General features: G+C 42.0%; 4 protein-coding genes across 4 annotated transcripts; 3 read left to right on the plus strand and 1 right to left on the minus strand.

The window, feature by feature from the left end:
- The first annotated feature begins 681 nt into the window (after positions 1–681).
- six5 (SIX homeobox 5) lies at positions 682–8,832 on the plus strand. The gene is made up of 3 exons (XM_039780674.1): positions 682–1,447; positions 3,359–4,854; positions 5,935–8,832. Exons 1-3 carry the CDS (start codon positions 762–764, stop codon positions 6,591–6,593), a joined length of 2,841 nt encoding a protein of 946 aa, XP_039636608.1. The 5' UTR covers positions 682–761; the 3' UTR covers positions 6,594–8,832.
- Positions 8,833–9,160: 328 nt separating this feature from the next.
- Positions 9,161–12,167, plus strand: six9 (SIX homeobox 9). The gene is made up of 3 exons (XM_039780699.1): positions 9,161–9,764; positions 10,576–10,736; positions 11,964–12,167. Exons 1-3 carry the CDS (start codon positions 9,168–9,170, stop codon positions 12,124–12,126), a joined length of 921 nt encoding a protein of 306 aa, XP_039636633.1. The 5' UTR covers positions 9,161–9,167; the 3' UTR covers positions 12,127–12,167.
- Positions 12,168–12,375: 208 nt separating this feature from the next.
- Positions 12,376–17,659, minus strand: qpctla (glutaminyl-peptide cyclotransferase-like a). The gene is made up of 7 exons (XM_039780688.1): positions 16,797–17,659; positions 14,957–15,103; positions 14,573–14,866; positions 13,971–14,132; positions 13,514–13,613; positions 13,311–13,427; positions 12,376–13,217 (listed from the first exon to the last, which is right to left on the minus strand). Exons 1-7 carry the CDS (start codon positions 17,007–17,009, stop codon positions 13,072–13,074), a joined length of 1,179 nt encoding a protein of 392 aa, XP_039636622.1. The 5' UTR covers positions 17,010–17,659; the 3' UTR covers positions 12,376–13,071.
- Positions 17,660–18,759: 1,100 nt separating this feature from the next.
- On the plus strand, positions 18,760–24,622 carry LOC120545987 (ribonucleoside-diphosphate reductase large subunit). Its single transcript, XM_039780712.1, has 4 exons — positions 18,760–18,952; positions 20,444–22,425; positions 23,922–24,110; positions 24,192–24,622. The coding sequence occupies exons 1-4, from the start codon at positions 18,934–18,936 to the stop codon at positions 24,384–24,386; spliced, it is 2,385 nt and encodes a 794-aa protein (XP_039636646.1). The 5' UTR covers positions 18,760–18,933; the 3' UTR covers positions 24,387–24,622.
- Positions 24,623–26,845: the final 2,223 nt, after the last annotated feature.

The raw sequence follows: 26,845 nt of genomic DNA on the forward strand, positions 1-26,845 counted from the left end.
TATATATACATACATACATACATATATATATAAATATATAATGGCATTAGGATAACAATCATGATGGGGATGGATGAAATTAATAACTATTAGGCCTACTCCTACAGGTTACAATAGATATAAAACATATATTTTATATCTATACAGGTTACTGTATAAAGGACAGGGGCTTAGAGAGAGAGAGAGAGGGGAGAGCTGCAGGAGGAGGACTGTATTTTCAAATTCTGGAGGGGGTTTGGCCTTTTCCAGAAAACTGCCTACCCCAGCTTTAAGTAAAAGCATGCAATGCAGGACTTTTACTTGAAGTGGAGTATTTTTACATACAAATGATAATACTTTTACCCAAGTGAAAGATCTCTATTAATACTTGTTCCATCATCCACATTAGTCAGCTTGAGAAATGTCATTTATTGCCAATGAACAAGTTTGATCCAACCATAGACAAAACAGTCTATGGACCCAACATGATCCAACTTAGTGCTAGAGCTAGTAAAGAATAATTTATTACGGAAATATCTTCACATCTGAATACTATTATAACATATAAAGATTGGCCTAAATAGCATAAAGTTACTTTAAAACAAAGACACTACATTAGTTTAGAAAAGGGGCGTGGCCGCTACTTAGCAGGCACATTCATGGTTTGGTGGTCTGGCGGAGAACGGGAGAGAGCTGCGCTGCAGGGAGGGAGGGAGAGAGAGAGAGAGAGAGAGAGGAGGAGGAACTACTGGAGAAAAAAAAAAAAAAAGTTAAAGTAAAAAATGGCTTCCTTGTCTTTGGAGTCTACAGAACAATCTGAGAACAGCCCAGAGGAGCCAACGGCAACGGAGTCCAAAGAAGAGAACGATACGGTGCAAATTTCGGAACAATTACTCCAAAGTTTCCAAAAGTCGGCTCTGAGTTTTTCCACTGACCAAGTAGCATGTCTCTGCGAGGCCCTTCTGCAGGCGGGCAATGTGGATCGCCTGTGGAGGTTTCTATCCACCATACCTCCTTCGTCCGATCTGCTACGTGGCAACGAGACCCTGCTGAAGGCCCAGGCACTGGTGGCTTTCCACAGGGAAGAATTCAAGGAGCTGTACGCCATCCTGGAGAGCTACGACTTCCACCCGTCTAACCATGGGTTCCTGCAGGACCTGTACCTGAAAGCCCGCTACAAGGAGGCGGAGAGGTCCCGGGGCCGCAGCCTGGGCGCAGTGGACAAGTACCGGCTCAGGAAGAAGTTCCCCCTGCCCAAAACTATCTGGGACGGAGAGGAGACCGTCTACTGCTTCAAAGAAAAGTCCCGAAATGCCTTGAAAGAGTGCTATAAGAGCAACAGGTACCCCACTCCGGACGAGAAGAAAAACCTTGCCAAAGTCACCGGACTGTCCCTCACACAGGTCAGCAACTGGTTCAAGAACCGCAGGCAGAGGGACAGGACCCCGTCCGGGACCCACAGCAAAAGGCAAGAACAACACTGGGAACACATTTGTTGCATTCTTAAACACTAGATGACTTTATGGATTGAGTTAGGTGAAATACAAAAGCCATTGTCCAGGCGACAGCGGTCTTATACTTTCCTTTGTTTATTTGAAAGTTACAACCTCGTTACTTTGTGTTGGGTTGTAAGACATTACCAATCGCTCAGAACAGTCGCTGAAACTACCACCATACCTTAATCGTCAACAAAGACCTACAGGCCTACACAGGGCAGCATAGAAAGAGTAAACTTCAAATTTACAAAACTAACAACTGAAAAACGTTGCATCAAGTAAGAAGATGGACAGGGGGGCTGACTTTTGACAGCAGTAAAGCCACACAGGTCTGAGACCAGGAGCATGTTGCTTTGTTGTGAAATGTGAGATCCAGGCGCCCACCATGGCTCCAGTTTCCTGAAACCCTGCACCGCTGCATAGGGCCTGCAGGGTGACCGAGGTTAGAGTAAAAGCTTAAATTAGGGAAGATGGGGGTGGTGAAAAGGAAAAAAATCCTTTTTAAGTTGATTTCACACAATCTGAAATCTCAGAGCCACTATTTCACCAAGCAGGGAGGGGCGGGCAAGTTGTGAGGAGATAAGACAGAATACAGCAGACTTACCTTATCAGAGGGTTTGAGGTGGTCTGGCAGACAATCTGCATAGTTGACCAGGCTGCTATACATTGTAACACACAGGAACCAAGTATATACGCCCTAAAAGAGCTTCTGGGAATCTGATCCATCTTTGTCTCACTTTCTGCAAAGAGAGAGTTCTGTACTGATCCACTGCAGAATATGGTCAGTTTTGTAGATAAGATGGTAAAGATGACCAGGAAAGGTTGAGAAGGATTCAATTAAGGGCTGCAACTAACGATTATTTTCATAGTCAATTAATCTGTTGATTAATTTCTCGATTAGTTGTTTGGTCTATAAAATGTCAGAAAATGGTGAAAAATGTGGATCGGTGTTTCCCAAAAGCCTAAGATGATGTCCTCAGATGTCTTGTTTTGTCCACAACTCAAAGATACTCAGTTTACTGTCACAGAGGAGAGAAGAAACTAGAAATATTAACATTTAAGAAGCTGGAATCAAAGAATTTTTTTACTTTTGTCTTAAAAAATAACTCAAAATTACTCACAAGTTAACTACTATAAAAAATCTATTCTATAACACACAGGTAGGAACATTAGAAATTAATTTCAAGCTAAACATGCAAATACTTTTTGTGTGCTTTTCTCAGATTTGAGAACATTTTAAATAATATATATATATAGAGAGAGAGTTTTATAGGTTTATTTTTTGGAGACTAATAGTGGATGTTATGAAAATTTTACTATTACTTATTTATTGAGTTATTTACCCAGAGGGCATGTTTGTCCACAGTGCAAATGTTTCAGAGTTGGGTTAACAAAACTACGAAAATTACATTTTTGGTCAGACCTAAATTACAGTTTTTGGTCAATACATTTTTGGTCAGACCTAAATTACATTTTTGGTCATACCTAAACTAAAGTAAAAAATGATGTTAAACAACCAGATGCCATCATGCAAGCCTGATAAAGAGTTTGGGAGCTATAACCTAGTGTGCAGATACTCTCTATTTTTTCCTGTTCATTTATCAGACTCTTAATTCTGTTGGTGAATGACATACAACAAAAACATCAAAACCTAACGATGCATAATCCATAAGACTTGTGAGTAAAATGAAGTCCCTGAACAGAATTCATTGCTTTGCAAATAATGTCATAAGTTCAAAGCATTTAAACGATTAGAATATTACAAAGGTAGTAAATGGCTTGTGTTTATCAGTGTTCAAGTTGAGCACTGATAAAGCTCGGTGCCCAACCCTCTTAAGCCTCACACTGCCCTTTTTGACCCATTTATTTTCCCCCCGTTCCAGTGAGTCTGATGGAAACCACAGCACTGAGGACGAGGCGAGCCCTATGGACGACACCCCTGACAAACCAGAGGAGGCTGCTGGCTCCACAGCTTCCATCATCTCCCTCTCTGCCGTCCCCAGCAGTACGGGAGGCCAGCTCATCCTCAACGGGTCCGGTGGCTTCCTCACAGCCTCTCAGCCATTACTACTTAATGGAAATTCCCTGATCTCCAGTACCGGTGCTGGTGTCATAATTAATGGGCTAAGCTTAGGAGATTGCCAGACAGTCACACTGAGTCCTGTTGCAACCAACTCTCCTTTAATACTGAACGGGGCTCAGGTAATAACCAAACCTAGTATCAGTGTGCAGCAGCAAGCAGTTTCTATGGCACAGCAGGAGGTTTCGGCCATGGAGGCCAAGCCGAGCAGTCTTCCAGCAGTTGTTTTTAGTACTAACACCACACCCGTCTCGTACCCTCCATCAATCATCTCTCTTCCTCTACAAACTAAAACCGAGAGCGACAATGCAATGGATTTCATCGGTGTCCCTGAATCGGAGGGCAGCATTCAGACAGTATCTTCCTCTTCTTCATCTTTATCTCCCTCCTCACCAACTCTGTCCTTCCCAACCAGGCTCCCCTCACTAGTCTTAACACAAAACACCCAACGCCACGAGTCTCTCACTCTCCCGACCTCTATGTCGTCAGGAGGCATGGTATTCTCCAGTTCTGCTGTGCCTCTCTCCAGTCAGCAAGGGGAGTATGTTTTCTTAGCCTCTGCTAGCTCCCACTTAAACCCTTCTAGCTCTGTGGTTTCCTCCAGCAGCTCCACCCCTCAGGTCTTCTCTCTGCCACAGGTTGTGCCTTCCATCCAGGGCATACCAGTATCCCAGCTGGTCCAGCACTCTTCAGGGGCCCAGGTTTCCCAATGCCCCCAGTTGGTCCCAGTATCCCCCCTCACCTCGCCATCTCCCCAGTTCCAAGACCAGACTGTGAACACAAGCAACAGACTGGTGCAACAGCAGCAGGAAGCTTCAACAACTTTGCCTGAAGGGGCCACAACCATAGTTTCTATCTCACAGCTTAACAACAATCAGCTCGCACAGCGAACGGTACACCAGCTGGGGGACCAAAGCACAAACTCCTCACCCAGCAAAATCCAAGTCCCACAAGTTATTTCCATCTCTTCCCCGACACAAGTAGTCCCAGTCCCCCAGGCCAAAGGCACCACAGCAGCACAGTTAGTCCCCCTCTCCATGCCTCAGCTGGTCCCAGTCTCGCCCATCCAAACTTCTACCACCATCTCTTTCCCCCAAGTGGTACCTGCCAGTCCTCTCTCCATCCCCTCTGCTGGAGTGCCCTTCCAGATCCTGACTTCAGCTCCTGCAGGGGTCGCACAGGGTCCTCTCAGGATAAACCAGCTGAGGCCCATTCAGAGTGTGGGTCCCCCAACCAGCATGGCCCCTGGTGTGCAGCTCCTCAACTCTGGGATCATTCAGCTGCCCTCTGCTCCTTCAGGTACACTGAATTCATTAGTTATTTGTGAATAAATGTAGCAAGCAGAGCTGAAATGATTAGTCAAACAACAGAAAATTAACTCAACTCAAACGGTTTAGCATACAAGTTATGGTTGTCAAGCAAAATTGACCCAAAATAAATTGTCATATATAATATTTAACTGAATATATTTGGGATTTGGACTATTGGTCAGACAAAACAACTGACTAAGCGACAAATAGAGTCAATAAGCAGTTGATTAATCAACAATGAAAATAAGTTACTCTTTAATTGTTTTCATTTGTTTTATACTGAAGGTGCATGATGTCCCCCCCCAAAACTAGTCAAAGTAAAAAAAAAATGTATATATATATATTTTATTACTTGGATTAGCTGATGCAGAGTAATTTGACACTAGTAATTGCTAAATTACCAGTAGTTATAGCCATAATACACAAAGAGATGAAATATTCCAGGACTGGAACTACTAAATTGTTTTTCATTATTTATTAATCTGGTAATTATTTTCTCAATAAATCAATTATTTATTTGGTCTATAAAATGTCTGAAAAGAAGAAATGCACCTCAAAGTTTGTTGCCCAGGGTGTTGTCATCATGTTACTTGTTTTATCTTTCCATCAGTCCAATACCTTCATATATATTCAGTTTATTTTCAGATTAGACAAAGAAAAGCAGAAAACCATCACAACTCAGCGTTTTTGCTTAAATAATATCATAATGAAAAATCGATAGTTGCCAATTAATGTTTGATCGACTGATTGTTTTAGGGTTAGGGTTGTTCTGACACAAAACAAATAGAGCACCTGTAACTGTAGAAAGTTAAGGAAAAAAAACAATTGTACTATACACGGCATTTATTTATAAAAATTGAAATAAACAGAATATCAGGACAGATCATTAATGCCTGATTGACAGATTTTTCCTTAGAGCAGATGTTTATTGTGTAAAATGTGGTATTTTAAGTATTGGTCTGTAAATTATTTTGCTGCCTCAAAGAAGTATGATGGTGCTCGTATTGGTGCACCCCTTGTTCGATGTTGTTACTCGGTCTTGATTGCTGTCAATTTATCACCACCGTAGGTAACCTTCTCCTCGGTGGAAGCCCCTACCTGAGTGTCCAGCAAGGCAAGCTGATTCTGACCATCCCAGCAGGCATCCAACTAGCCAGGTTGCCGCTGAAACCAGTCCCCGAGGCTTCACCCATCTCTCTAAATGGATTGAGTCATGTTCTCACCCCCTTCACCCCTCCTGTTGTCTCAACCACCTCAGGCCCGACCCCCAGTGGCCTCACATCATCTCCCCTAAACTTCATCAACTCGTCTCCACCGTACTGTGCTCCAGAGACTGGGACACCTGCCGCCCCTTCCCCTCATGCGCCGGACCATCCAGTCACCCCTACCACGCCAAACACTTTGACTCCAGAGAGTATGCTTACCCTCAGTCCTATGTACAGTGGGGCGACACCCAACATCCAGTTGCCCCAACCAGCCTGGAGCCCTGTGCCCCTCTCCACTTCAGCTAGTCTAACTCTGTTTGATGTCCGCGGCAAGGGGGACCTACCTGTAGACCCGGCTTTGTTAGGCCTACCTGGAGGAGAGTCGCTGCTTCTGGGAAGCCCTTCGCCAGAGCAGGACGTGGAAGCCAACTCGGCACTGAGGAATCCAGAGGAGATGGATGGGGACTCCAAGATTCTTACTCAGCTCCAGTCTGTCCCTGTGGATGATGACCTGGGCTTGTAGTTTGTTTACCTTGCTGGTCGGCAACCCAGTGTCTCTAAAAACAGAAAAGATTAAACAAACAGTAGGTTGCGGTCTCTGCTGTCTGAAAGATTGTATTCCACATTGTCAATCCTCCTAAGAGCCAAATGTTTTTTTTTTTTTTTTTTACAGTCAGTTCAGGTTCTGACTTGTACAGCAATGAAGCTCTCTCAGTAGGGCCTCATACCATCATGTTCTTAGCTGACACTTTGGAGATAAATCCTCTGCAGCTCTATTTCACATGGATGGGCAGAGTTATATGGGATCTTCACAAGCGTCTCAAAGTTTTTTCCTCAAATCCGTATTTGCCCTCTCCGTTTTATCAGATGCAGACAAAAGAACTTACTCCGCTTAGTCTGCTTGGCCCAGTTACAGGTCCTGGTGTTTAAAAAGAAAAGACTATATTATGCAAGGCGTTATGGCTTTGTCTATTCTCTCAGCTCTTCTTTGCAGTGGACTACAGACCAAGTTCAGCTGCACTTGGAAAAGATGTCTGGGGTTTTTGCTGGCTGTAGGAGTAGCTTGTTGTGGATCCACCGCAGTAACTATCCACCGGACTATCTGGCAAAGGCATACATCTAGAAATAGCTGAGGTTTGCCTACCTGCCCAGAACTCTGAGATTCAGGATGTATTCTACCAACACTCCAGGAATATAGTAAAGATTGTATTCTTCACTAACAGAACCCAGTTAAGTTTTATGTGAAACCATTATTGCATCATAGCTTCAAGGGCTATACAGCAGTATTTTATTTCTTTTAAGTTACTGAAGTCTGGGCTGAAACATGCTGCCAAACTGTGTTTATCAGTCTTTTATCAGTTTTAAATGACTTTCTGCACTTTTTAAGTGCGAATGATGCCCTCCATTAATAAAACTATAACACAGGAAATAAAAGGGTAATATACTCTATGCAATGCATGTTTAGTTCTTTATAGGACACTATGTGGCACAATGACTGAGTTAAAAAGCCAGTACACTTGGGAGATGAGAAAAAAGCTTTTAAATACTGAGATTTTTAAATGAAGCATGACACTAAAATGTTTGCTGTGATCCAAAAATCTCCGTTTGTCGATATTGATAAGTGCCTTATATTAAATCTTACAGGTTTGATGTTTTGAAAAAAAATGTTTTGACTTTCTACACAGTTTTATAAGTGCTATACACCCCAACCAAATGTTGGGATTCAATTTATGGACTTTTATGAATACCCACATTTCTGTCTGTTTGATCTCCAATGAAATATAATGTGACACATTTGGTTGCATGGTCATGGCTCAATCTCCTCTATTTGTATATTTTGCACCTTTCATTTACACAATGTTTACGCTGCGCTGCCGTGTTGTTATGACAGTGGTTCAACTCATATTCTGTTGTGAAATGTCCTATCCTTTATTAATTGGACATTAATAATCCCCAGAAACAGATACTGATACCGATTGCCTGATGAAATCTGTCATAAATTGATAGAACAGCTCCTTCAGTTAAAACCTAAAAATGCTCCTCATTGTACGGTCATGTCATAACACAGGTAGCGGTCAAACCTTTGGTCAATTATGGTACATCGCATCTAGTTACAATAATGGCCTTTGTGTTTCTTATTTTAAAAGTATGTTGTTTGTCTTTTTTGTACATTTAATCTATTTAAAGCATGTATCAATCAGTAAGAAAATGAATCCTTGTGGAAAAACGCATACAGAAAATGATATTCATTTTCACTTGGAAGGTCACATTGTTGTGTAAGTTTTACAATCTTAGACTACAGTTATTAAATCGATTTTAGTTTTTGATTTTCAAATCCAGTAGGTCACCCCGTTAATAAATGTTAAGATCATTTTTTTCCCCAGTGGCCTTTGGGTTGGTAGATTATTTGTCCAAGGTATCTTGGACAAATCAATTTTAGTCTGAATTTTACTGACATTTTAAACTAGTAGTTAGGGGTAAAGGGAAATTTGTCCAATATGTAAAATCTAGTAGCCTGTGTTTGATTATATGAGCCATTTCTTACCAAAGTATATAGACATTAAAGCCTCTGTGGGCTTATGCACATTTGTACCCCTGTTTGTTTGTAGCCCGGGATAGGTTTTTACTCTCCTACCTGACACATATGACTCCAGATTTAACCAAAGATAATGTATTTTGATCAACTTTTTGATAGTTGTGAAAGGGATCGTTTGTGTCTGTCATTCAATGTTCTTGTTTTCTCATTTTTTTTTTGTATTCAAATGCATCTATTTTTTATATTACATAATGTTGTAATAAACTACATTTACAAAAAAGGTTTGGCTTTCATTACTATTATGAGTGGTGGAAACTGTAAATTATTGTTAGAAGTAAAACTATTTGTCCGAGGATTTTGCTTCTAATTTGGCAAGAAAATTTTATTCAAATGCGTTTTCTTTCTGCACGGCAAAACCATCATACTCTCTCTCTCTCTGTGGGTGAATGCCAGTACAATAGCTATTCCAAAATGTGTGTGAGGGTGTGCATGCATGTGTTTGTACAAGAGAAGAAGGGATGTATGGTTTGTTGTTATAACCCTGATGGTCTCAGGTTACCTATGATTCTATTCTGCCAGGGCATGATGAGTAATGATAAACACACACACACGTTCACTTGTTCATCCACAGGACGGCTACAATACTCCACAGAGACTTCAGCTCGCTCCAGCACAAACTTAAAAGAGGTTGTTAGAAGATATCTTCACACAGACTTTGGTCAAACTCACATCTCAGGATTTTTTGGGGCTGTTTCCACAGCGATGAGCTTCACAGCAGAGCAGGTGGCTTGTGTGTGTGAGGTCCTTCTGAAGAGCGGTTGCATGGATCGTCTTGCTGGCTTCCTCCACACTCTTCCTCCTCTTTCCCTCTCCTCCTCCTCCGTTTGCCCTGGGGAGCTGGAAAGCGTGCTGAAAGCTAAAGCCGCAATGGCCTTTCACCAGGGCCACTTCACTGACCTCTACACCCTGCTGGAGGGTTTCCCCTTCTCCCCACGCAGCCACCCGCTCCTGCAGCAGCTCTGGCTCAGAGCCCACTACATGGAGGCCGAGAGGCAGAGGGGCCGGCCCCTGGGAGCTGTGGGGAAGTATCGCGTAAGGAGGAAGTTTCCTCTACCACACACCATCTGGGATGGAGAGGAGACCAGCTACTGTTTTAAGGTAGTTGTCTTATCTTACCCTTAATGTGCTCCCCAACTGTTATTTAGTGTCCTGGTACGTGCTACGTTGAAAGAGACAATTATGTATTTGGATTAGCTGTGATCAGTGTGAGTAAGATGGTCTATCTATACACCAATAGACAGGCTGATTGGAAAGGCCAGTAGTATAAAGTAACTAAATAAATGTACTTAAGTAGGCTACTCTGTACTAGTTGTAAGTAGTTTTAACGCCACTATATCTGACATGTATAATCAAGCTGTAATTAGTTATTTTTCTGATTCAGACACATTTAAAAATATATATAATCTTCTAAAATATGACTATTTGCAGGCCTATATATATATATATATATATATATATATATATATATATATATATATATAAATAAGGTAGTTAAACTGTGTAACTCTACATCAACCAGCTACAAATTTCAAATGTTGATATTTGTATAAACAATAAAACTGATTAAAGGAGCCATTTTGTATTAGTACTTCTACGATTATAATTAGTATAATTAGTAGGCATGACTTTCACTCGTAATGGAGTATTTTCACTTTAGTTAAGCATCTGATCGGACCACTTTTCCACCACTAGGAAAGTTACAATGGTGGGAACTGTCAAATATGAAACATTTTTGCTGGAAGGGCTTTGGCCACCGTTTAAATTTTAAACAATATCAATTCATCATGAATACATGAAAAAATGTTGAATAGCAAAACCTATTTTACATAGATAATCTGATCTGTTGGTGTATGTCTTTGTGTATAAAAAAACGTTTAGGCTTGACTTTATTTATTTAATTTACCAACAGGAAAAATCACGGAGCATACTCCGGGAGTGGTACCGCCATAAACCCTATCCCTCTACCCGGGAGAAACGGGAGCTAGCAGCAGCCACGGGCCTGACAACCACTCAGGTCAGCAACTGGTTCAAGAACCGCAGGCAGAGGGACCGAACCACGGATGTTAACGGGTCAGTGACGGGTCTCAGGGTTACGGTCTTGTTGAAGCACTTTGATGATATTGACACGTTTTATTTTGCTGTTATTATGCCCACTAGAGCGTTGAATTACAGTATGTCATCTCAAAAGGGGTTTATAGGCCCAAAGGTTTGCAAAGAAAACAGGACGGTAATTGTCACAGAATTGCCAATATACGGCATCAGGATCACAATCACGATTGGGATGAAGCGTGTGCATGTGCCAGTGCTCGTCTGCTGGGAGGGGCTTAGGATAGAGAGGGGAGAGCTGCAGGAGGAGGGCTGTATTTTTAAATTCTGGAGTTTTGTTTTTGCCTTTTCCAGAAAACTGCCTACCCCAGCTTTAACAAGTTAGTAAAGCTGCACTCATCACCACAACCACAGGAAGTGGATGGATACACGGTGACCAAATTAAATAGTTTATACTTAATTATTAAATAATTATTTAACCTATAGGCTACATACTTGTAACAGTTTTTCATATAAAAGACACTGAGTTTACAGAAATCAATTAAATCCAATGGGTTTGTTGAGCGCGGAGTGATATGACAAATTAATCAGACGTATAATCAAGTGTTTAAGATCGCTTGTTTCCTCAGGAGAGAGGGCCTCAGTATGCGGGTAGAGATCAAATGATCAGCCGGTTTAACACTTAGTTGATTGACAGAACTGTTTTGATTGTTTCTGGTTTTTAAAATGTGAGGATTTTCCTGCATTGACTACTTTTAGTTTTATAATTTTCAATGCAGGACTTTTACTTGTAACAGAGTAGTTTTACAGTGTGGTATTAGTTCTTCTCTCTCCATTTTCCGGCGATACATATTAATATAAAAATATAATATATATTAATTTAGTAAAATTGTAAGAATTCTAAAATTTCAAGCACAGACCTTGTGGTCCATTGATGATTTTGCCATTGTTGTAAGTGTTCTCTTTGTTCTGTCCTGAGACCAGGTGAAAGTAGACATATTGGTTTGTCTCTCAATGCAACATGAACATCTGCAAAGTATAGAGCCACACTTGATACAGTCTGAAATCATGTAAAAATCGAATGAACGTTGTATGTTTTTAACTTTCTGTTGCACACATTGTCTAAGGTAATTCATTTTACGGAACAACAGCACCCTCTTGTGGTTTCAAATCAGACATGATGAAAGATTGAACAGTGGTGTTAGACCGGATCAGATGCAAAGTTCTGATTCTCCTCGTCTCTTCATTCAGTTTCCAGATATCTAGCTCTGGAGGAACTTCAGGACAAGTCTACCCTTCCTCTGACAATGACTTATCACCTCCAGGAAGCCCATATCCCTTATACCACTCTCCACCTCCACCCCTCTCTCACTCGCCACCTCCTCTACGTCACATGTGTGTAGGCTTCATTTGAGTCTGCCCTTCGAATGTTTAATTTGTGACTTTTATTTTTGAATAGTAACACTTACAAAAAGTGTTTTGCTCCTTCTTGAATGTAAAGTCTATTTTCTTTCAATACTTTGCAAGCTTAGTAAAGTTTGTTACCAAAACATGAGGATAAGACTGGACTATACTGGTAAAATGTCTCTGCATGTACTAATATTTTGTAATAGTTTATGTTTTTGACTTTCCAAAAGTGCATCAAATTCTAAGAGAAACGGAATAAAACCATTTTTACTTTATTGCTGACTTTTCACTACACCTTTCACATGGTGTACAATGACATTTGATGGATTTTCACTCTAATAACATCATTAAACTGACACAAAATGTGCAGTATAGACACATTGGTCATACAGGTTATAAGGCCAAGAGGATCAATCAAGTAAAGGCAAATAATTATTCACAGATAGGACCCAGTGTTCACAAAAGCTCGGAGATCTCAACTCATTACAAAGTCTGTCTTTAAGAAGACATTATGTCATCTAAATCGTATTAACGGGAAAATAAATGTTAGTAGTATGGTTTCTTTTTTTCACAGGAATGAAGAATAATTTAGAGTGCCTTTAAATTCACAAACTCTACCTCTGGTACCATGATCCAAGAACTATTAACATTTTAATTAAGACTCTTTGTAGCCACATCCCATGCCCAGACATTAGGACAGGCGTCTCCAGCTCATCCCTCACATGAAACCAAGTAGTCTGGTCAGTCCAGCAGGGCCAAGTCTTTGGTAAAGTTTTAGCTGGTATTCAACATAACAGTTTAGTTCATTTCAGGTTCTTCTCTTGTGCATTTGGGTCCAATTAATGCTGGTCATTTTGCAATTATTTGCCATCAGTGTGACAAACAGCACTAGTACTCCAGTACGGGGTAAAAAGTGAGCACCTTCACCATAAATACTTGTCAGTGTTTGTGTTCAGAAGCCCAGATATTCTGCCAGAAACACAGCCATGATTTTGGTCAGGTTGACCACAGTGGGGCGGTGCATGTTCTCCTCTGTGTCGTCCAGTGTGTGCCAGAACTGTGGGAAGGGAGTGGCGATGACATGTAGCACAGGGACACCTGTGGGGGGGAGGAAAGTGGAAGACAGTGATGATGACTAACAGCATATCGTATACTTACGACAAATCTCCAGCAGTCTATGCCATCACTCACCTTTGTGAAGAAAGGGGATGTGGTCGTCCTGCACAGGTCCGAGGTACACATCCTTCCTAAAATACGTCTGCTCTGAGGGGTGAGACGTCAAAAGACCCTGCCGATGGAGTCTCTTCTCTGAGAGCGAGGGTGAAGGCAGAGTTAGGGCCCACAACAGAGAGGGGATTTTAAATATTCATGAAAACGTTACAGCCAGTCCTCACCTGCAGCGATCAGACGGTCAAACCACCGTGCCGTGTTATCAAAGTGATTTGCAATTAGTGGATCAGGACCACCGAGCAGGTCTAGCAGCACAAAGAGGTCCTAGAGAGAAAATGCCAAGTCAAAATGGCTACAGAATATTGAGTTTCCTTTTAATCCCAGTACAGTATATGCATATGTAAAGAAAACATATACAGCAAGTTGTGTGTTACAGTGTTAAGATACATGACAGGAGGGGTAAAGTTAGAGATCGTAAACTAGATTTGGGTTGTTCAATTTAAATTCAGACCCATCCTAAATTCCTATATTTAGAAGGAGGGTCAGTCCATACAGACATGACAGACCTGCTTCTTTTGTTAAGTTTAAAATGGGCTGTGTTTAGGCAGTCTGCTAAATTCAGCCTTCTCATACATAATTTAGAGTGTGTCTGGATCGGGATGCACATTTCTGTTTCCTCACCACAGCCTGAAGCATGGTAGCGTGTGTGGAGCCTGCAGGGTGAGGCGTGTTGGCCATGCGCTCAGCCATGTGACGGGAGCCGTACAGTGAGTCTGTGGCGGTCCACTCTTCAAATGACTCCTCCCCATCAAAAAACACCAGCTGGAGAGACACTGGAAGTTTCTAGTAGAAAGAAGAAGGGAAGAAAAAAAAAAAAAAAAAAAAAAGGCTTCACAAAAAGCAGCAACTGATGCCAGTTTCTCTTTCTGCAGTGATGTCGCAGTGTGTATTGCTACAGTAACTACATAAATCCTAGCCTCTGGAGGGGTACTGCTATTTACAGATGACTGCTGCAAAGAAAACAAGGTGCTGGAGTCAGCATTTTTTTATCCCATACTGCAGGCACAGAGCCAGTGGGATGAAATGAGAGTATAAGAAGAAAAAAGAAAAGAGAGAGAAGATACTCTTGTCAGCATCTCCTTTTCTCTTTGTCATAGGACGGATCACAGGAAATGAATCTGTCAACATCTGCTCCAACAGCTGTCTACTGTATATCTTGCAGAAACCACTGCAAATTGCCAGGACGTCAACACGCATGTAACAAAACACAACTGAGCATTTACCTGCTGTTTGAATGATATAAGCTGGGCATCCAGAGAGGTGACAAGCTCCAGGATCATAGCACAGGGCACTGCCGAGTCACTGGCCCCCAGAAACACCTTCTCTGGGGCCCGGGGATCTGGAGGCAGAGCCTTGGAGTCGTAGTGGCAGGCCAGGAGCAGTCTGCGAGGGGCCGAAGGATCCAAAGTGGCAACGATGTTGGTGAACGTGATCTGGCCACGAGGGGTCGAAGACTGGAATGAGTCCAAGTCTACAGCCCAGCCAGCAGACAGCGAGGACAGAGTGGAGGTGATGTGCTGAAGCAGAGTAGAGAGGGCGGATTAAAGACGAGTGAAGAAAATATGTAAACCGGTGAAAAAACTATCAAACTATAAATATGTACACACCTGCTGTACAGCCAGGCTGCCATGTGTCCCTGGGAGCCTCTCTATTAGGATGGGCCTCAGGTGGGTCTCCCATAGGCGGCTACCATCCACCTGAGAGGCCAGACGGCGAATCTGAGCTGGAGAGCACTTACTGGGTTTGTGGGACAACTGGGAGATGTGATTAATGATTTAAAAAAAAGCAAATGTAGGAAGAGGAAAAGCAGGAAAAACAATGTATTCTGTGATCAAAAGGTTAGGCAGCAAACTGTAACAACAGGACGTTTTTGTACAGAAGAGGTTTTATGGTCCAGGTCGGACAAGTGTTTAGCAGCACCTAAATGTTTTTATTTTAATTGTCATTTCTGTCCACTACATTCTGCGGCATCTCTTGCATGCCTGTCCATACTGAAGGAGTAGGGCTTGGTATCGACAACACCAGTGTCCTAAAGTGATACCGAGACCCACAGAGTACTTAATTTAATACCTTTTTTTTCTACTTCATTCAATACCCATCATGTGAATGGAAGCATTCAGTTGCGTAAAATGCCACCACCACAAGCTGCTGTAGTAGTGGGCCAATCACAGGTCACATTAAATTGAAGAATGCTTGGTTATTGGCTGCAAGCAAAACCACATTTAAATAGTCATTTATTTCAAGATCTGGGTACAAAAAGGATCAAAAGCAGGTGTGGTTTATCTGGAGAGGTTTGGTAACCGACTACTGGGTTATTTTGGTTGATACCTTAAAAAGATATTGAGGACTGATACCCAGCCCTGTGGAGGAGGGGCCTCCCTCTGTTGCCCTACCTATTTTCCCATTAAAAAGATTATTTTTGTGTGTGTTTTCCTTATTTAAGTTGAGAGCCTGAAGCCATTTAAGGCACATTTGGGATGTTGGACTGTATAATAAAAATGTATTAATCTGCTGATTCTTTTCTTGATTGAATCGTTTTGTCCATAGAATTACAGAAAATAGTGAATAACGTTCCAGATGATGGTATCAGACTACTTGTCTGACTAATACTTCCCCCTCCCAGTCAACATTGTGTTTTGCTTTTGGTTACTTCACTTGGATGTTTGACCCAGAATGATGTATGTCCAGAGTTTGACACTAGAAGGCTGTTTTCACATTAATCTGCAAAGAGGGAAAGTTTGTTTGTGCTCATCTTAAATCGGAGTTTAACACATGCATTGTGACATCTCTACTTGTTTTGAAGCTAATCTGCAACTAACACAAGTGTGATGTGGAATGGACTTTTCAGTGAAGCAGGAGACATATTGTGTCCAGCAGTAAAACTTTTGAAATGAACAATATTTGCATATTCATTGATTTTGGATTTTTCAAAAAGGGAGGTTATTTTATGAATTTTTAATAAGGAAATGTTTAGTTTTTTGTGGGGAAAACATATCAGACACAGTATACTAAAACATGTCTGGAAGGGATCTTTAAAGACTAAAGTTTATTATCACGAGACAAAGAAAAGCAGCGATTGTCACAGCTGGAGCCAGAGAATAATTGGGATTTGTGTTTTTAAATAATAACCTAGAAAATGAATGAATGATTTTTTTTCTGTCCATCAATTAATCAACTATTAGTTTCAGCACAATAGGAGCCTTATGAACATTGTCACTGATCTTCTCTGGACCTTTAATGTGGATCCATTATAAACAATGGGGAATTCAAAGCTCATAGTTCAGATTTGTCATATCTGGTTACGATGAGATGTTACAACACAGAATTCCAGACAATGCAACACAATCTGGTTGTGGCTATTAAGTGACAGTGAACACTCAGAGGTCCCACAACAGACAGGTGAAGTTTGAGAGTCTGTGTTTATGTATCTGCCATTACTCTTCTTACCCTGTCTTTGGTCAGATCTGCGGTTGGCATGCGGTTCACATGTCCATCGGTGGTGTCGTTTGACAGGTAGACTCCCAGCACCACCGCCAGCACCAGAACCCCGAAGAGGCAGAGCAGCAGTACCCGGGCCCGGGGCATCCGCACCCGGTCACAGCCGGGGAGAGAGCCGTTGCTCTGCTGCAGAGGCTTGTACCGCCGACTGGACCTGGACATGACTGGGAGAGACAGCGTCGAGCAGGCAGTCCTTTACAGCTACGTGTCCAAACCGGCTTGTGGAGCATGTAGGAGGGATATTCACACAGGAAGTCGAGGCTGGCTCTGAGCTGAATCAGCCTCGAGGGGAAACAGACTGTCAGTCAACACGGTTACATTTGCATCAGTGTGTAACGTCAGTCCTGTTTCAACATAATGATCCATATCTTTCGCATTGGATAGTCTGTTTTATGCGGTTCCAATCTTCAGTGACTTCAGTGACTCCTGCAGCCCAGTTCTTGGCTTTAGGGTTGCTTTGATCAAATTAATGCATGATACATTATAATAATTTACACTGAAACAGGTGAATTCTTCTTTTTTTTTAGCTTCTTGTGTTTAGCGAGCAGGAACTATTACTGTGTTAAACTAATTTTCACCCAACAGCTACTAATGAGAAAAACTGCAACAAAGAGATCACGCAACAAACGTGTTGTAACTATTCCGGTGCAGTAACGTTAGTCAATTTAAAAATGTACAAATATAACGCCTTCCCATTACGGGCATTGATGTATTATGGCAAACCGTCTCTGATGGCTACGGGACATCATGCATCATCTTCGTGTTTTCTGCATGGATGTATTAAAGAGAACGGTTTTCTTGCCAAAATATGGCGTAACTTCTTTTAGGTTTTTTATTGTGGTCGGCAAAGAGCTTTGTGGTGCGCTACCGCCACCTTCTGGTCGGGACAAGGAACTACATCAAATTAAATTCAATACAAATTTAAAATGCAAGCAGTGGTGCAAAGGGACTAAGTACATTTACTCAAGTACATTTAATTAAGTTATTTGTACTTTACGTGAATAGTTTCATTTTATGCTACTTTATACTTTTGGAGGCAAATACTGTACTTATTACTTAACTTATTTTAAAGCTGTAGTTACTTTGCATAATCAGATTATTAATACAAAATATAATCAACAAATAATTCTGATGTATTGTTAGCGGAATAGAAATTAGTGTACAATTGTTTATAATAATTTTCTTTGATTAAATATTAGAAAACAAATAAATCAGTCCAGTACATGAATCGTATATCAAAAGTGGTCCCAGATAAATAGCAAGCAAAGAAAACATCAACCATTTCCCTCGTGTAAACAAAAAGATGCGTTATAATTTTTATTTTACATTCAGTGTCAAACTAATCTGTCATAAACATATTGATCACCCTATTATATAATATATGTGATTATGGTAACTATCAGAACAAATTATACGTTTATTAATTTATAATAGTCTTACTACAGGAACCTCTATTCAACGTATGGGTATGATTTTGTACATGAAAGATCTGCAGTACTAAATAATGTTTTAAATATACTCGTTTTCCTTACATATACACCCAAATCATTGCACAGTTCTCTTCTTTTTGTTCCCTATTTAGTTTGCAGGAATATTTGATTTGGTGCATTCCGTGGGAGTGAGAGTGTATTTGTAATGAATTCCAGAAATGGTGGATGTAGTCCAGAAACATGTGTAAGAATATAGAGTGGATACATTCGTGTGCCTTATGTGAATGCTAGTACTCTTGCATCAGGTTAGAACAAAACAAAACATGTTTTATGACCTACTTATTTGTCCCGCCAGATTTCTGTCCGGGAAAATGAGCGGAAAAGGAAGTTGACATTCTAAAAACTGTTGTGATTGGTCCTCAAACATAAAGTCCCGCGTTGTCTTGCTGTGGATTGGTCAAAGCGCCCGTCCATCTCTGCTCACGGCAGTTACGCCTTCCGTACAAATACAACGTTAGCGGGAATTTGGAGTCATTCGCGCTTTCTTTACTGGGTCTGGACGGAGTTCGTGGTCCTGCTGCACCGAGGAGAAGATTACGTTGTAGCTGGACAGCTGCTGTTTTCACGGGAGACGATTAACATCACACTTTGCCAGCATGCATGTGATCAAGCGAGGTGAGCTGTTTTCTGTTGTGACTGACCAGGCCTCAGTTAGCTTTAGTGCTATTTGCCAATAATGTGTGTTTTACCGATTTACCGACCAGTCATTATGAAATGACAGCGACTGATCTGCTGCCTCCATTTGACTGGAACACGCAACCGAAACTTGCATGCCTTGCTTAAGTCGGTGAAACGGCGTGAAGCGGTTAGCTAACGTTAGCTGGTAGCTATAGCTACCAGTTAACTTTAGTTAACTTAGCTAGGTAAGCAAGCTAACCTTAGTTAACCAGTGTAATATAGCAGGGTAACGTTACAGCTAGGCTGTCAGCGATTTAGTCAACTCCCCTATTAGCGCCAGATTAACAATCCTGTCGTTTTAGAAAATTTAGATTGATGACCAGCTGGCCATACTGATAAACGTTCTCTATTATGTCATTTCTGAGTCCATCTGATGCAGCAGGTGTTTATTGACTGAAGTCTTTGTCATATTTGGCGCCAAATGTAAAGTTCCAGTACAGGCCTAACAGTTACCGGTTTACGTTACCTGAATGTCAACATGGACCTCCGTGAGGTTCTAGTTTGAAGAAATGTTAGTTCATTTGCTCAGGCTGTGGCACTTTAGTCGGCAAGAGTGAGTGAGCTCTTTGTCTTTAGTTCTGTTAAGATTGTTGGACCTCAGTGTCAAGCAGCTGCTCTCGCTGCTTTTGTTTCCAGTATTAATCCAATCTGCATAAATTTATGGTCAAAGTGTATTTCACAAACATTACAACACAACACAGTGATGAAAGCCGAATAGTTTCCCTACAAAAGTGAACTCTTTAAGCTCTTCACTATGTTGCAACTTCGTTTTCTTTTTTTAAGTTTAACGTTATTTATATTTAGTCCTTTTTAAACGTCGTTAAAAAGGACTAACTGAAACAACAATAACTGATGACCACACCAAGGTACAATATCATCCATAAGTAGTAGTGGTGGACTGTAACACAGTACATTTACCCAAGCTAATGTACTTGAGTATTTCCGTTTTATGCTACTTTATGATTCTAATGTTACTCTTGTATTGTACTTTTTACCCCACTACATTTATCTGATAGCTTTAGTTCCTTTGCAGATTTCAATTAATACAAAATACGTTGAATTATTTATTTATTTACTTACTTACTTACAGGTTAAGCTACACAGCAGTATTGGTAGTTAACATCCGATCCACCTTTACCAGCTGCAACATATTAAAGTGATGGACATATTAATGCATCACTAATTGTAATACAATGATTTGGAAATTGTCAATTCTGCATAATGAGTGAGTACTTTTACTTGTAGAACTTTCAGTATATTAATACTTTTGGACTGTTAATTAAGATTTTGAATGCAGTACTTGTGACCGCATCGTGACTGTCTTAATGAGTCTTCACTGTTGATTGGTTTGTGTAATTTTAGCTGACTGGCCACTTTAAAACCGTGGTGACTGGGTTAACTCAAGTGCTTTATTTGTTTATTTTTCAGATGGACGCCAAGAGCGCGTCATGTTTGATAAAATCACCTCTCGCATCCAGAAGTTGTGCTACGGACTCAACTCTGACTTTGTGGATCCGGCCCAGATTACGATGAAGGTGATCCAGGGTTTGTACAACGGGGTCACCACCGTGGAGCTCGACACGCTGGCAGCCGAGATTGCCGCCACTCTCACAACTAAACACCCCGACTACGCCATCCTCGCTGCACGAATCGCCGTCTCAAACCTGCACAAAGAGACAAAGAAGGTGTTCAGCGACGTGATGGAGGACCTGTACAACTACGTTAACCCCTTAAATAAACGCCACTCTCCCATGATCTCAAAGGAAACGCTCAACATCGTTCTGGAGAACAAAGACCGCCTCAACTCGGCCATCATTTTCGACCGAGATTTCTCCTACAATTTCTTCGGCTTCAAGACTCTGGAGCGGTCCTACCTGTTGAAGATCAACGGCAAAGTGGCCGAGCGACCGCAGCACATGCTCATGCGAGTGTCTGTCGGGATCCACGAGACGGACATCGACGCAGCCATCGAGACCTACAACCTGCTGTCGGAGAAGTGGTTCACCCACGCCTCCCCTACGCTCTTCAACGCGGGAACCAACAGGCCGCAGCTGTCCAGCTGCTTCCTGCTCGCCATGAAAGACGACAGCATCGAAGGCATTTACGACACTCTGAAGCAATGCGCCCTCATCTCCAAATCAGCTGGCGGGATCGGCGTGGCGGTCAGCTGCATCAGATCAACGGGGAGCTACATCGCCGGCACCAACGGCAACTCCAACGGGCTGGTCCCCATGCTGCGAGTTTACAACAACACGGCGCGTTATGTCGACCAGGGCGGCAACAAGAGACCGGGGGCCTTCGCCATGTACCTGGAGCCCTGGCACTTCGACGTGTTTGACTTCCTGGAGCTGAAGAAGAACACCGGAAAGGAGGAGCAGAGAGCCAGAGACCTTTTCTACGCCATGTGGATCCCCGACCTGTTCATGAAGAGAGTGGAGAGCAACCAAGACTGGTCTCTGATGTGTCCCAACGAGTGCCCCGGGCTGGACGAGTGCTGGGGGGAGGAGTTTGAAAAGCTCTACACCTCCTACGAGAAGGAGGGGCGGGTCAAGCGTGTGGTGAAGGCTCAGCAGGTGTGGCACGCCATCATTGAGTCCCAGACAGAAACGGGCACGCCGTACATGCTGTACAAAGACGCCTGCAACCGGAAGAGCAACCAACAGAATCTGGGCACCATCAAGTCCAGCAACCTGTGCACAGAAATCGTTGAATACACCAGTCACGATGAGGTAGCCGTCTGCAACCTGGCCTCCGTCGCGCTCAATATGTACGTCACTCCTGAGCAGACGTTTGACTTTAAAAAGCTAGCGTCTGTGACCAAAGTAATCGTCAAAAACTTGAACAAGATCATAGAGATTAACTACTATCCAGTGCCTGAAGCGGAGAAGTCCAACAAGCGCCACAGGCCAATAGGAATCGGCGTCCAAGGTTTGGCGGACGCCTTCATCCTCATGCGTTACCCGTTTGAAAGCCCCGAGGCTCAGCTGCTGAACATTCAGATCTTTGAGACCATCTACTACGCCGCCCTGGAGGCCAGCTGCGAGCTGGCCGCAGAGCTCGGCCCCTACGAGACGTACGAAGGCTGCCCTGTCAGCAAGGGGGTCCTGCAGTACGACATGTGGGACAAGACGCCCACCGACCTGTGGGACTGGAAGCTGCTGAAGGAGAAGATCGCCAAGCACGGCGTGAGGAACAGCCTGCTGCTGGCGCCCATGCCCACAGCCTCCACTGCCCAGATCCTGGGCAACAACGAGTCCATAGAAGCCTACACCAGCAACATCTACACGCGCAGGGTCCTCTCCGGAGAGTTTCAGATCGTCAATCCTCATCTGCTCAAAGACCTGACGGAGAGGGGACTGTGGAGTGAGGAGATGAAGAACCAGCTGATCGGTCACAACGGGTCCATTCAGGTAATCCATCCCGGTCGCGTATCATAGTAAATGTTTTAGATTTATTCATTTTTGTCGCGATTTAGAGCTGCAACAATAAGTTGATCGAAAACAAAAAAATCTTTTATAATCTTTTGATTCAGACATTTTTCAAGCAAAAATGCCAAACCTGCAGGTTCCAGCTTCTCAAAAGTGAGGATTTATGGTGTTTCATTGTCATAAATAATAAATCTTGAGTTTTGGACTGTTGGTTGAACACAACCATACGATTTTTTTAATAGAGTAAATAATTGTTAGTTGCTGCCCTAGTTGTGATTAACTCTCGCACCAAAATAATTAGTGAAATATTTCCATTTGGTTCATTTTCTAATAATTGTACTGGGAGGCACCATAAATTCCCAGGGCCCAAGATGACATTGAAATGGCTTTTGTCCAAAGCCTAAAATATTCATCTTTTTTTTTTTCTATAATAAAAGACAGATCAGCAAGTCATCCCATTTAAGGACCTGGAACCAGCTAATGTTAGGTATTTTTGATTGAAAAAGACTCAAATAATCAATAACAAAGCTGCTGCCACTTATTTATTTAAATCCAGCTCTAGTATTGTGACTGTTCTGACTAGGGCTTTGACTTTTGCCCAAACATATTTGAAGTTCGTTTGTTTATTAATATTTGAATGTTATTTTGACCATTAAATGCCTTCAGTAAGACTTATATTGGTAAAAAATTAAAAGTCAGACCCTGGATTAAACGCTGCTTTCGACAGGAAGTTTCCCCGTAGCCTACGTAAGTGGTCTGATGTTTATACTTGTGTGCTGGTGTGTGCATCGAGCCGGCGTGTGGGCAGTGTTGGCGACTTTTCAGACCCCATAGCGACTTTCATTTCACAAAAGCGACTAGCGACAAATCTGGCGACTTTCTTTAAAATCTTTTAAAGAAAGTCGCCAGTATTGTCCAGCGAGCACGCAAGGTATTTCTCTCCTGTGGTCGCCTTAACAGTCACCTTTCTCTTCTGTTGTGTGACTGAGGAGCAGCCCCGCCCCCCCGCCCTCCCCTCTGTGCTCTCATGTGCAGCAGCACTGCGCGCAGGCAGGTAAAAAGGGGAGAAGGAGCAGGGTGCGGGGGCCGGTGTAGGTAGGAGAGACAGCGGCACGCGACGGGAGAAAGGCGCCGCTGGCCTGGCCCTGGGCGAGCCAGCCTTCTTTGAGAATTGGGGGGGGGAATGCAACTCTACCGAGCCACGGCCGAGAGACGTGCGTCGCCGAGAGACGTGAGGTTACATTTTGAAATGCGTGAAAAAGCCTTGAATCTGAACTGGAAACATTTACAAGCAAACACATTTACAAAAAATAATGCCCATAACCGGTTCGAATATTGAGGGCTGCCTAATATTTGTTTGAATATCTTTTTCTTTTTTTTATTTATATTTGAATATTTGAATATCATTCGAATAACTAATTTCGGAGTCAAAGCCCTAGTTCTGACTTCACCAGTGAATACATGTTTTCTTTCAACAGGACATTGATGAGATTCCAGATGATCTGAAGCAGCTGTATAAAACCGTTTGGGAAATCTCCCAGAAGACTGTACTGAAGATGGCCGCCGACCGCGGCGCCTTCATCGACCAGAGCCAGTCCCTGAACATCCACATCGCAGAGCCCAACTACGGCAAACTGACCAGCATGCACTTCTACGGGTGGAAACAAGTAAGTGAGAGCAGAGTGATGAAGAGAGCACTTACTACGATGAATGAAACGTGTTAAACTCTCTTCTTCCTCTCACCACAGGGTCTAAAGACAGGGATGTACTACCTCAGGACCAAGCCTGCTGCTAACCCCATCCAGTTCACCCTCAACAAGGAGAAGCTGAAGGAGGCGCAGGAGCCAGTCAAGGCCACAGAGGAGGAGATCAAAGAGCGCAACATGGCTGCCATGGTGTGTTCTCTGGAGAACCGAGACGATTGCCTCATGTGTGGATCTTAAGACGTGTCGTCCCCCGGCTACCTGCCGACCCTGTTGTGACTTTATCTGATGTTAAACATAAAGCACGTCTAACGATTTAAAAATGAGCACTATCGTCAGAATGTATAAAATTTTATTTTATCAAATGTTCGGTCAACTCACAAATGTCAAATAAGACCATAAGTACTTAATACAAAATGTTTTTTATGTTGGAAATTTAACTTTAGTATAAAATAAAAATGTATATGCAAGTTGTATTCTTGTTTTTTTTTTTTGAGCTGGGGAAAGAAAGTTATGTTATCGGATATGAAATAAAGTGCTGTAGGGATAAAAATAATTTTTTGGGGGGCTTTTCCACCCTTTTGTCGAAAGGACGGTTGGTTGTGTTTAAAGTAATACTTCATAATAACCTCCATAAATATTTTTATTTATTTTTGGTAGAAGTGACATTTTTACTTGTAATTTTAGTGCCATAGAAAACAAACAGTCATGACAGGCATGCTGCTCATTCTGTGTAATTGAAAGGGGCGTGTTCAAAATAGTCTTGTGTTCACTTAGTAAGGTGACTGATTCTGTGAAGAAATGGCTGTCCATTAAGGCCCATATTTAAGGCAGGAAGCAAAAGTTACGCATTCTGGTTATAGTGAATTTCACAATGAAATACTCAATAGCAAAATGGGTCGTTCCAGACATTGCTCTGAGGTCAGCGGACTTTGATTAAAAAGTTGATTGGAGAGGGGAAAACATGAAGTGCAGACAATTATAGGCTGCTCAGCCAAAATGTCAAATGCCTCAAAATGGCATCCAAAGCCTGATGTGGGGGGAAAAAACTCTACCTGTGAGTACTGTTGCGATCAGAAGAGGGCTATGTGAAGCAAAGCTGTCAGCTAGAAGCCCCCGCAAAGTCCCATTGCTGGAAAAAAAGACGTACTGAATAGATTGAAATTTGCCAAAGGACACATTGACTGGCCAAAGGAGAATTCTGTGGACCGATGACAGCAAAATTGTTCTTTTTGGGTCTAGGGGCAGCAGACAGTTTGTCCGACGACCCCCATGCACTGAATTCAAGCCAAAGTACTGCGAAGACAGTAAAGCATGGTGGTGCAAAAATCATGTTATGGGGATGTTTCTCATACTGTGGTGTTTGGCCTATTTATCGCATACCAGGGATCATGGATCAGTTTCAATACATCAAAATACTTGAAGAGGTCATGTTGCCTTATGCTGAAGAGGAAATGCCTTTGACATGGGTCTTTCAACAAGACAGTGACCCAAAACACACCAGAAAGTGAGCAAAGTCTTGGTTCCAGATGAACAAGATTGATGTTATGGAGTGGCCAGCCCAATCCCCAGACCTCAGTCCCATAGGTGACATCAAAAATGTTTCTGAGGCAAAACCCAGTAATGCAGAGGAATTGTGGACATTCCAGTGCAATGGTCCTGGGCTGGAATACCTGTTCACAGGTGCCAGAAGTTGGTCGACTCCATGCAACACAGATGTGAAGCAGTTCTCAGAAATAATGGTTATGCAACTAAATATTAGTGCAGTAATTCAAAGTAAAGCAAACCCTTGAGACATATATCAGTTTATAAAGTAAATGTTTGAGTTTGTAAAGAAAAATGCAAAGCCTGCTATGTTTTTGAACAGCCTAATATTCCTTTTTCTTCACTTAATGTCAAGGTATAACACAAACTTGATCAATTTTGGTCATGTTTTGATTTGGAATTATTCACTTTTTTTTTTTTCAACACTATTATTCTGGACACAACTGTAGGTGAGAGAGGGGGAAGACATGCAGGAAATCATCACAGGTCGGATTCGAACCCTGGACCTCTGCGTCCAGGCATAAACCTCAGTATATGTGCGCCTGCTCCACCAACTGAGCCAACGCGGCCACGGTTAAAACTAATTTGTATTATCAATGAATTGTTTAATAGACAAGACACAGAAAGATGAGATGATTTATCTATTAAACAAACTAAAACTGGAAAGTCTCACACGCCTAAGGAGATCTAATCAAACGTTATGTCAGACCAACAGTCCAAAATTTTTTTTTACTATAATGTAATACCAAGGGGAGAAGTAAATATATAGCCTTTGTACTTGAAAGACTAATGGAGAATGGTAGTCTTACATTTCTTTTCCTACAAAATGGTGATAAAATAGTTGCATGTTCAGAGTTCCAGTAATTGTTTTTCCCCCTCTGGTATAGAAGTGATCATTTGACAGATCAACAGAAAAGCTACAATCTTGACATTAACATACAATAAACTAAATGTTTTAAACTGTTTCGTCAAATAAAAGCAATTTTAAGATGTGCCCTTGGGCTTTAGGAATGATGTGCTTTTCCTGATTCATACACAATCAAATGTGAAATATTTCTTTGATTAATGAAAAACAGTTGCAGCGCTAGTTTAGTACCACTTGTGTAGTACTTCAGAGGGATGAACGTTTCAAAAAGATAGAAAGTGAAACTATG

Source organism: Perca fluviatilis, chromosome 2 (assembly GCF_010015445.1).
Source record: "Perca fluviatilis chromosome 2, GENO_Pfluv_1.0, whole genome shotgun sequence".
NCBI classification, from domain to species: domain Eukaryota; kingdom Metazoa; phylum Chordata; class Actinopteri; order Perciformes; family Percidae; genus Perca; species Perca fluviatilis.